At 41.9% G+C, this 11,514-nt stretch overlaps 4 protein-coding genes across 4 annotated transcripts; 2 read left to right on the forward strand and 2 right to left on the reverse strand. All coding sequences in view use genetic code 12, as the record gives it.

Moving 5' to 3' along the window:
* Window positions 1-132: 132 nt before the first annotated feature.
* KGF57_000675 (dolichyl-P-Man:Man(5)GlcNAc(2)-PP-dolichol alpha-1,3-mannosyltransferase) lies at window positions 133-1,707 on the forward strand (the record flags this gene model as incomplete). The annotated part of the gene is made up of 1 exon (XM_051755168.1): window positions 133-1,707. One exon carries the CDS (start codon window positions 133-135, stop codon window positions 1,705-1,707), a length of 1,575 nt encoding a protein of 524 aa, XP_051610812.1.
* Window positions 1,708-2,029: 322 nt separating this feature from the next.
* On the reverse strand, window positions 2,030-5,322 carry FLO8 (Flo8p; the record flags this gene model as incomplete). The annotated part of the gene is made up of 2 exons (XM_051755169.1): window positions 2,030-4,821; window positions 4,911-5,322. The coding sequence occupies 2 exons, from the start codon at window positions 5,320-5,322 to the stop codon at window positions 2,030-2,032; spliced, it is 3,204 nt and encodes a 1,067-aa protein (XP_051610813.1).
* Window positions 5,323-6,482: 1,160 nt separating this feature from the next.
* On the reverse strand, window positions 6,483-7,805 carry ARR3 (Arr3p; the record flags this gene model as incomplete). The annotated part of the gene is made up of 1 exon (XM_051755170.1): window positions 6,483-7,805. One exon carries the CDS (start codon window positions 7,803-7,805, stop codon window positions 6,483-6,485), a length of 1,323 nt encoding a protein of 440 aa, XP_051610814.1.
* Window positions 7,806-8,258: 453 nt separating this feature from the next.
* KGF57_000678 (uncharacterized protein) lies at window positions 8,259-10,844 on the forward strand (the record flags this gene model as incomplete). The annotated part of the gene is made up of 1 exon (XM_051755171.1): window positions 8,259-10,844. The coding sequence occupies one exon, from the start codon at window positions 8,259-8,261 to the stop codon at window positions 10,842-10,844; it is 2,586 nt and encodes an 861-aa protein (XP_051610815.1).
* Between the last annotated feature and the right edge of the window lie 670 nt (window positions 10,845-11,514).

Consider the following 11,514-nt stretch of genomic DNA (forward strand, 5'->3'; position numbering starts at 1 on the left):
ACCCTTTGTACACAAGTGCAAATTCTGTATATAATAGTCACACAGTGGTATTTCCCATCAACAATAAATTTTGTACGCGAATCAACAACTCTTCACCCAGTTTAAACCTCATCTCATCGTTTTGCACCAACGATGCCACCAACCACCACCGCCAGTGACAACCGACCCCCATTCACACTCCCGAACTTTTTCAAAGACATCCACAACGGAATCATTGGCTTGATTATCAACCCGCAAGCAACGAGAGTCACGTACCCACTAATCATCTGCATCGCTTCAATCGTCACCAAAATCATAATCAACAAAGTCCCATACACTGAAATTGACTACACCACATACTTGCAACAGATTGATAAAGTGAATGCTGGTGAATTGGACTATGCCAACATTTACGGAGATTCCGGGCCCATAGTGTACCCAGCTGGTTTCATTACAGTGTATCAATACATTCAATGGCTCTGTGGCGACAATGTGAAGGAAGCACAGTATATATTTGGGTACTGTTTTACAGCAACGTTGGCATTGGCGTGTTTTGTTTATGCGCAGATTTGGGATTTACAACCGTGGCCGATATATTTGTTTTTGGCAAGTAAGCGATTATTGTCGATTTATGTGTTGAGGTTGTTTAATGATTGTTGGACTACGATTTGTATGGTTGGGGTTGTTTTGTTGTTGCAGCAAGCTGCTGTTTTCAAAGAGGCTTATAAGGGGAAAAAAGTGGATTTTGTCGATGAAGATGAGAAAGGGAGGGTCAAGGCAGAGGGGAAGAAGGGCAAACGCGACGTAAGCAAGGATGAGAAAGTTGCAGTGCGTGAAGTGATTACGGGGTCATCTTGGTTCGACATTAGCTTCTTGTTGACAATAATTGCAGCTGACTTGTACAGCATTGCTATTTCAATCAAGATGAATGCATTATTATATGCGCCAGCGTTCCTTCTCATAATATACTTCCTCAACGATGAAAACTTGTTGAAGTTTATCATTTTTGTGGCCGTAGTCCCATTGGCTCAGGTGATGATTGGTTGGAGGTTTTTATTACTCATGTTTGATGATGACTTGGCCAAGACAATCAGATGGAATTACATCTCCAATGCATTCAACTTTGGTCGTCGGTTCTTGTATAAATGGACGGTCAATTGGAAATTTGTACCCGAGTCGATATTCACTTCAATCCAATTCGGACGTGCCTTACTAGTGCTCCATTTAACCTTACTTTTATTTTTCACATTTACAAGGTTTCTCAATCACAAAATCATTGGCAAATCCATACCACAATTGATTAAAGATTCAATCAACCCTAGCCCCACCATCTCACCAAGCAACATTTTCTTGAACCCATTAGTTGCCCCACAGATCATTTTTTACATAATGACAATCACAAATCTCATTGGGGTGTTGTGTTCACGATCACTTCACTATCAATTTCTCGCATGGTACGCTTGGACATTACCCGGTTTGCTCCATTTGAACTTCCCTGTGTATGTTGGCGTGCCGCTTTGGCTTGTTCATGAATGGTGTTGGAATGTGTTTCCAGCAACCGCTTCAAGCTCGGCTGTTTTGGTGCTGTTGTTAACAATTATTTTGGTTTTCAACTGGTATAATTTCGAAGCATGGTTTCCGAAACAGAGTACATTGAAGGAATATGATGAGTTTGTCATGCTACAGAAGCAGGAAGAGAAGCAGTTGTCTAACAAGAAAACTGAATAGTACAAACGTTGTATTGTGTAGTATTACAAAGTGTAAAGTAATTATATAATGAGCTGTAAATCCATACTGTAAACGTTGGACAGATGTCGAAGTGAAGTTGAATGTTAAAAATGGGGAACAGAAAGTACAATTGATAATCGGAGACACAAAATCCAAATAGTTGCTGCAAAATGACCAAAGCTGCTCAGCCATCATAATAAATGTCTTGATAGTTCGTATTTTCGGTACTGAAATCAACAAAAATATATTGCAAATCGATTTCCCTACCAACACCCATCGGTGTCTCATCCTCTTCGCTCTCTCCCACATCCTTCCAATTTCTTTAATCTCCATTCTCTATAGCATCCACATTCCAATTAAACCCCAAGTCATCATTCAATCCCAGATCAACAACATTGTCATCTCCCCACAACTGATTGATATCGAACTCAATGTCATCAAAAGCAGCAGAATTGACACCGGCACCAGCAGTCCCTCCAAAAAAGTCTGCATTGATATTGGACCCCCCGCTACTACCAGATCCACCACCATTACCACCACCGCCACTGTTGTTGTTGTTGGTGGTGGTGATGGTGGTGGTGGAGATAACATTGTTATTGTTGTTGTTGTTGTTGTTGTTGTCGGGAATTCCTGGAACTCCACCACTAGATGTACTGTTGTGAGCTGAACTGTGGTTCTGGTTTTGAGTATCGGACAATAAATCCACATTGAAGAAATTCTGGCCCGTGTTGGAGGAAGAAGATGCACCTAGATGATCTTCTTGGAGGGAAGCATGCGCTGGTTCCGAGAACGCACCAAACGCTTCATGGAACTCGTCAAAATGGTTCCTGAGCTGTTGTTGTTGCAGCGACTCCTCATTGATGGCTTTAGTCGTGTCGGTACTGTTTGATGCAGTCTTGTTGGCAACTTTTTCATCGGATTTAAGCGTTCCTTTGGCAGCCTTCTTCCTTGTTGGACCAGTTGACTGAATTTGCGACTTGGTGTCAGAGCTCTTCTCCGTTTGCGTGTTGGTGGAGTTTTGGCTGTGAGGAGATTCGGCAACAGTATTCATCTTGCGTTTCTTCCTGCTGTCAGTAACAGGCTCACTCACTGGTGTAAGTGGAGTGAAATCTTTCCGACCCGTACTTGGAGTAAACGAACCGCGTCTTTGAAGTTGGGATGGGTTTTGCGATGTGTTAGGCGGTTCTTGCTGTTGTGACGACTGTGACTGTTGTTGTGGATGTTGTTGCAGGGATGCCGGTGGTTTACTTTCAACTCCCAAATTAAATGGAGTACTAGCCTGTGTCGAAGCAACACTTTGCTTCCTGCTTCTTCTTCCTGCAGGCTCCTTCTTTGGCTTTTTGTTGGCCGTTCCTGGAGGAGGTTTGTTGTTGATCAAGGGTGAACTATTGGACGTTGCCGGAGATGGTTTGTGATTGAACTGAGGAGGCGGTGGAGCATGGTGCAAAGCAGGTGTAGCATGCAGTGATTGGGACTGGTTTTGTGAAGAATGGCTGCTCATTGCATCATGCTGTTGGGATTGCGGTGGTTGTTGTTGTTGCAGCATCAATCCACCGGAAGCTAGTATATTTGACTCTGATCCATTACTTCTCGCAATTTCCAAACGCTTCTTATTTTGCTTCTCTAAAAGCATGAGCTGATTTTGGTAATCCTGCAATGCATTACTGTTTCTTCCGTTGGGTGGATTATTCTGTGGGGCCTTGTTATTAACATTAGCAAGAGCCAGTTTCCCATTGGGGCCAGTATTTCTGCCCCTTGCACCTCCGGGACCGCGCACAGGTTGCCCATTAGCATTGTCAGGACCTTGTGCTGGAGCATTCACGAAGTTAGGATTGCCAACACTGCCTGCTGGACCCGTGCCACTGGGGAATGGTGAGCCCTGACCACGTGAAGCACGTCTTTGTAATTGTGGCTGCTGTTGCTGCCATGGACCTGCAGGAGAGTTTTGCACAGAGGACCCGTTAACATTGGCTGGATTCGCCTGAAGTTGCTGCTGCTGTGCTTGCTGACGCAAAGTGTTCATTTGACTTTGTGCTTGCTGTTGCAACGAATTCATTTGCTCCTGGGTCTGCGGTTGCTGGTTCATTTGTTGTTGCATAAACGCCTCCTGTTGAAAGTTCATGCTTCCAGGACTGGCTGCGGCATTAGCGCCCCTTTGCAAGGCGTGCTGCTGCTGCTGCTGCTGCTGCTGCTGCTGCTGGTCAGGTCCGAGATCTCCCATGCTCATATTAATCTGTCTTTGCGCAGCAGCTGCAGCAGAAGCAGTCTGCTGTTTCATTAGCATCATCATTCTTTGCTGTTCTACAGACGGACTGCCACCGAATTGAGGATTAGGCATATTTGGAAACGGGGCTTGGCGCTGAGTTGCGGGAGGATGAGGAGGTGGTGGTGGTGGTTGCTGATGTTGCTGCTGAGGTGTGAAGTGTTGATTCCCTGAAAAGACAGGTTGTTGGTTGTTTGTAGGTCCCATGTTTGGAAAACTCGCCGCTGTTGCTGATGGCGGCTGAGATGGGATTTGTTGTGCACGATTAGGACCAACAGGTCCACTATGCGGTCCATTTGGATGTTGTATCTGTTGTGAAATAACTTGACCGTGGGGTTGCTGTTGACTAGAGAATTGCGCGTTGGAGCCAAGCTGTGGATTGCTTTGCTGCTGAGAACGCAAGTTGGATGGTTGTGTTGGACCCTGCACTTGGGCTTGGGCTTGCGCCTGGGCCCGTGCTCGAGCTTGTGCCTGTGCTTGTGCTTGTGCCTGTGCCTGTGCCTGTGCCTGTGCCTGTGCCTGTGCCTGAAATTGCGCTTGTGCCTGCATTTGCGCGTGATTTTGTGCCTGAGCATGCGCCTGGGACTCTGTCTGAGGTTGGGAAGGTGGGATAGACCCTTGTTGAAGCGGCGCCGGCTGTACTTGCTGTCCATGTTGTGCTTGTTGTGCTTGTTGTGCTTGTTGTGCTTGTTGTGCTTGCAACGCTTGCATTGCTTGCAACGCTTGCTGTTGCTGGAAATTGGNGACATTGATGCAGGGACAGCCATTGCCAACTCTTGTTGTTGTTGTCTTTGTTTCAACAATTGTAATTGATAATACCTCAATGCCAAGTTTGATTTGCTGTTTTGGTCCTGAGTTAATCCGCCAGAGCTGTTGAAGCCACCTCCATTTTTTGCTTGAAATATATCCCAAAAAATCTGCCACCATTCAAACAAAAAACTTTGGGGAGAATCCATAGCCAAGTTCATCTTTGGTAAGTCATGATCCTTGTAGAATTTTAACTGCAGTGGCGATTGCAGTGGCTGTCTCTGGAAAGGGGTTGTTGAGGAGTCTGCTCCTGGAGTTGGCTGTTGCAGCTGCTGTTGTTGTTGGTGGTGGTGGTGGTGAGATTGAGAGCCCGGTGGTGAAGCCACTGATGGAACTTCAGCTTCATTGACAAATATTTTTGCAGTTTGCGGTAATTTACTCTTGACTAAAAAGTCATAGATGTAAGCATTTAGTAACTGGTTGGCGTTTTTGGCATACGAATCTGAGATACTAATAGACGATGAAGCTTGATTCGATGGCCTGTTTAGGGGAGTGCTTCGGCTGTTTGTGCTCATGGCATTTTGTTTGCCATTTGAATTGTTCATTATTCTCTAATCTTTTGAAGCACAATGCACGATAGTGTGGTGGACGTGATAGTACGAGGGGACGCAATATAATGGAGTGAAGTCTAGGTCGAATATGTGTGGATTGCCAAATACAAAGGATGTCGATATGGGTGATATTGTTGATGCAGTGTGTGAAAGCGTATTTGTTGGTCCTTCCTGACGTGTGTGTAAATGTTATATGTCTGTGTATTAATATGGTTTAGAATACAGTTGATAAGTGGTTATCGCTATGTTTGTGTAGATATGAGATGATTGAATGTGAATGGTTTATGGTGGTTGAGTCTTTCGTTTATTTTTTTTATTTTATTTTTTTTTCGTCTCTTTCTGTCTGTCTGTCTCTCCCTGTCTCTTTACTGACAAAAAGAGTATACAACATACAATCACACACACACACACACATCTCGACAGAGTTGACATTTGGGTTGGATACTGTGTTACAGGCATATATCCACTTTTGAACTTGTAGAGATAAAGGTAGAGATAAAGGTAGAGATGTATTCAACTGTGAGATATAAAGAGTACTGGATTAAACAAGAAATGTCCTGAAGCAAAGTAAAAACAAAAAAAAAAGGGTTTTTTCCCAATCTTCACTGTGTGGTAAATCATCAGACAGATTATGTACTGGGAAAGAAATATGGCGCAGCAAAAGCCATGTAATAGCTCCAAGTGTCAGTACTAATAGACAACTATGAATAGCAGTAATAGTAGTAGTTATGTTACTACTGTGGTTAAACTTTTGTTCACATTTTCCCCCTTCCTTCCTTATCTTTCTTTTTCTTTTCCTTTTCCTTTTTCTTTTTCTTTTTAGTGTACTGTGTACTGTGTATTGTGTACTGTGTAGTAGTTACTGTGGTGTGTATCATTTGACACATATTATTTTATTTTTTTCCCCTCTCTTCTTCTTCTTGTTCTTCTTGTCATTTCTTTTTTTGAATGTCGTAACTTTTAATACTGTGACACATACACACACACTACATACATATATATATATGTACATCTATTATCATCATAGTTACATTTATCCTTTACATTAGACTTACATGACTATTTCAAACTTGTTAACCGTACCCCCCCCCCTCCCCCACCCTCTCCACACGCAGAGATGTCATCAATTGTATATCTCTTCAACAAATCTCTTTTCACCCCCAAACCAACTTAACTTTGAAATATCTTGCCACAAACGTCAACAACAACAAGATTGGTACTTCCAACAATGGCCCATACACAGCTGCAATTGCTTGCTTACTACTCTCGCCATACAAAGCTATGGCTATTGCTAAGCTTAGCTCAAAGTTATTGGAACTTGAAGTGAATGCTTGAGTCACGGTTGATTCATAATTGGCATTGCACTGCAACTTGCCCTTTTTATGTAGCTCAAGTTGTTCTGGCGACAACTTTTCTTCACATCCACACTTGACAAGAAGTTTGGCACATTCCCCATCACCATCTTCATCAATGTTAGCCACTGTTTCTTTCGTGTTTGTTGTCATTTCAACCGTTGTCTTTTCATGTTCCAATACTATTCTGTTGTAATTGATATAATTTGAATAATATCTAAACCCAAAAAATGTGCCAAACCACATTATTATAAAATAAAGACACAATGGAATAAAACACTTGAGACTACCACTAAGCTCATGTAGAAACGAGTCACCTTTCGATATGAATATGACAATGATGGTATACAATAGCCCAATCAAAGCCCACGGACTAATCCACGGTAAAACAAGAGTATTAAACTTTTCTTTGCCAATTGTGCACAATGCCAATGATCGAATGGCAATACCCGATACCAAGGGAATACCTAAAAATATCCCAATATTCTTAAGCACCAACACAAACAAGTTACCCATGTGCAAATCATTGGCAAAGTCGATTGATTCGCCAGTAATCGCATAGCAAAACAAGATTTGGTATGGCGCATACAACACAATTTGTAATACACTATTGATTATGACCAAGATTGCACAAAGTTCATTCGATCCCATAGCCAACTGATTCCAAATCAAAACCATTGCAATGCACCTGGCCATCCCAATCATAATTATCCCAGTACGATACTCCTTATCATTAAACAAAGTAGCCCATGCCAATCCAAACATAAGGAAAGGCCCCACTACCCAATTTAGAAACAAGGATACAGCTACTTCACGCCAATGCTGAGATATGTATCCCCATTTCTCCCTCTTGCTTGCCTTTTTTGTAGTGACTTGCTCGTATTCAATCTTGCATAAAGGTGGAATCATCATGATTATTAAACCAATAGTTAATGGTATGGAAACTGATGTCAATTTGTTGTCTGAGGTATTGTTGAATATCTCTTGTGCTCCCGGTGCATACACCGATATGATAATACCAATGACTATGGATAAAATGATTAATATGGGAAGTAGCTTGTCCAAAAGAGACATTTCTTTCAACACTAGCGTGAGATCACGCTTGACAGATGTAGCAACAGTCATAACTCTAAAGCGTTTTGCGGAGCTACTGGTTTAGAAAAAATAAAAAAAACCCTCTAATATGTATCGCTGTTTAATCTGATGAATTATCAAGCTGATAGTGTCGTTTGTGTGTAGATATCAACGGACTTGGCTCTAGCACAATCTCTAATCGCGATGACCAAACTGGATCCTAGATTATTCTCCAACTCTTTAGTGCCAAAATAGTGCAAACGAGTCCACTCCTTCAAGTAATATAAACCACGTAAAACTGTTCAAACGGTTCTCTGAAAGTTGTGTAGCACACAAAATGTATCAGTGCAGCCTTCTCAATTCCTTCAAAGTGTAAGGATGTGCAAAACTTTTTGATGCATTGGTAGCGAGAGTCAACTCCAAAATTTTGTTGTGTGCTAACAATGGCACTAGACTACTTGCCATTATTAAACACTCACAAAACACACGCTCTTTTCCCCTGAGATGAATTCATCATTCCTGTCACTGAATGGATCGTCCAGTACCTACACTATCGATGAAATACCCACATTGATATACGCACCAGACCGGCCGAACACTAGCCACCTGGCATACTCCACAACAACCTCAGCCTCCACAACAACAACAACAACAACAGCAGCAACAGCAAGAGCATTACCATCGTCGTCGACCACGTCACCTACATACGAAGAAAACACATACATCAATTGGAGTCAAGAGACTCAACGTATACTGAATCTACCTTCAAGCTTGTCAAAGAAATGGACCACGCTTGTCCTACTGGCTATAATATTGGGCTATATCGCAGCTATAATCAATTTGATTTCCATCTCATTAAATGACTTGAAAAAGGGGATATGTTTGAGCAACTTGGACGCATGGAGTATATTCAACCCGTACCTGACGTGTCCTGCTAATGAATGGTACAACTGGTCGAGACTCTTGACTGGGTCAACTGCCGTATGGAGTAGGATCTTGATCAACTTCCCAATATATCTCATTTTCGCTGTGCTTTTCGCCATGGGAGCTAGCTACCTTACAATCAATCGGGAGCACCTCATTCGCCAATCAGGCATACCGGAAATAAAATTGCTCATATCCGGTTTCAATTTAAACGTTGGGAAATATTTGGGTCTACATACATTGTTATTCAAGATTGTCGGTTTGATCCTAGTCGTGAGTTCGGGGTTGTGGTTGGGCAAAGAAGGGCCCTTGGTGCATGTGTCTTGTTGTATATTCAACATTATTTACGAACTTATTATTCAGGGTAAGTTTGGCACTGGTGGTGGCACAAAACCTAATGAAGCAGTACGACGAGAGATATTGAGTGCAGCTACAGCAACTGGAATATCTGTCGCCTTCAACTCGCCAATTGGTGGAGTGTTGTTTGTGTTGGAAAGCATGCCAAGTTACTTTAGTCCCACTAAAATCATGTGGAATTCATTTGTCGCTGCCACAATTGCAATTATTGGGTTGACTGGCTTCAGTGCGTTTACCGATGGCAACAACTTTTTGGAACAGGATTTGTTTCAAGTCAATTTTGGTAATTTCAGTTGGTTGTTCTTGGAGGTGATTCCATTCATCGCTTTGGGAGTTGTTGGTGGATTGTATGGGTACTATTTCACCAAACTCAATCAAATTTTTCAACAACGCACATTGCGGAAAAAGGTTCAGTCGTTATTAGTGCATGCTGCAAAAGTTGATCCCAAATGGGGTCCCTTTTTGGAAGTTTTGGCTATTGTTGTTCTCACCACATTGCTCAATTTCCCCTTGGAGATTTCAAAGTTACCATTGAGTTCCTACTTGATATTGTTATTTAAACAATGTCTGAAAGATGCAAGCGATGGCGAAGCCAATGCCGAAGACTTTCTTTGTCTGTCGTCAAATGGGGTGACGGTGTTGAAGTTGCTTTATATCTTAGTTCAGGGCTTTGGTCTCACTGCATATACATTTGGTATCGACTTACCTGGAGGTGTCTTGATGCCGTCATTGGTATTGGGAGCCACCACAGGAAGACTTTTGGGAATAGTGACTCAAGTCTTGCAATCTCGTTTCAATTGGGAATCATTGAGTACATGTACTGAAAAATCATGTGTTGTTTCTCCATCTTCGTATGCGGTTATTGGTGCTGCTGCATTCATGACTGGTATTACCAAGTTGACCATGTGCGTCGTCGTTATCATGTTTGAAATGACGGGCGCCGTGTCTTATGTTTTGCCTATAATGTGTGGTGTCGTTACTTCTAAGTTTGTTAATGATTGGTTAACACCATCGAATATTTACGATACTTGGTTGCAAAATAATTTCAATCGACGTGGGCAGGGATTTTTTTCAACAGACGGCTCAGCCACCGGGATGATCAATGAAGGTAAAGGCACGGGAATTGTGTCGTTTTCAAACTTGACGTCGACAATAAAATCAAAACTCCCCGATGTCACGGTACAAGCATTGATGGTGCCCTTGGAACAAGTCAAGTGTTTATGTTTGGTTAACGAACATAGTCCTTATACTGCAGAGTCATTGTGGGATTTTGTCAATGATGACACACATGAAGGATACCCTATAATCATCAACTATTCCAACCCCGTATATATTGGCTACGTCACCAAGTTGGAACTTGTCAGCAAATTACAAACCGTCAATCGTGAAGATTCGTCCGAACCGATATCGTTCCAAATTGCCAATCTCCCTCGAACTGCATTATCTATGCAACTACACTACGAACGCAAGAACAACAATTGCATTCACCTCAATTTGTCAATTGAAGCATCACCATTCTACACAAATGAACAATCACCAGCGATTTTAATCTTGGAAGAGTTTGAGAAATTGTATTTGAACCATCTTGTCATCTTGAGTACCAACAACGTGGACAATCAAATCATGGCGGGGTTTATTGATCGATTCATTTTGGCAAATGCCATAAATGACAAGTTTGGAAAATTGGTGAATGAATTGGCCGATTTTGAAGCAATTAACGAGTATGACTTGGAGACTGCTGTGGGCGATGATGAGGTTGAGATGATGGATTTACGATATAATAGAAAGAGTATAGAGTTGATCACGTGAATGGATGCAAACACTTTTTAGCTGGATAGGGATCAGACAAACTAAACTCGGAGTTACTTTTTGTAGTCAGTTCCATGCATATGGCTTTGGAGTAATTGTGACGTGCAAAAAATTGGGACTCTGAGCTGTCTTTGTGAATCACCTCAAGTTAGAAATCTCTTCACTCTCAACATACTACACAAATCATTCTAGCCTATCACGTGCACTGAAATTTAGTGGCTAATTTGTAAGAATAATGTACAAAGCGTGCTAGTGTGGCCTTGATGTATATCACGGAGACAGTAACAGCTTTGTATGTCCTTAATGCTGCCCGGTTTTTAACGATTTTGATGTTGTGCTCTCGTTTACTTTCTCACCGAATTGAGGCAAATTTTGAAAACAAAATTCACAGTATACTATACAACATTGATACACCAGCCACCTCAAATCAGCAAATTAGCTACATTTTGAATAATCTACCAAGCACCTTTTACAGAATAACCCTTTACCTACTTGCACAGTATCATATCGGATATAAGTGCTGTCATTTTCTCGGTTGATCGAGATCATGTGTGTTATCCTGGAAGGTAATGTCAAGTTTATGACCTCCAGTAACGAAGGTTGTATACTCTCTAGGAACTTCTTAGACAACTATGATAGTTAATAATTTAAGAGGTATGATTGATATTTA

The sequence above is a fragment of the Candida theae genome, assembly GCF_024610275.1.
Source record: "Candida theae strain CBS 12239 chromosome Unknown scaffold114, whole genome shotgun sequence".
Taxonomy (NCBI): domain Eukaryota; kingdom Fungi; phylum Ascomycota; class Pichiomycetes; order Serinales; family Debaryomycetaceae; genus Lodderomyces; species Lodderomyces theae.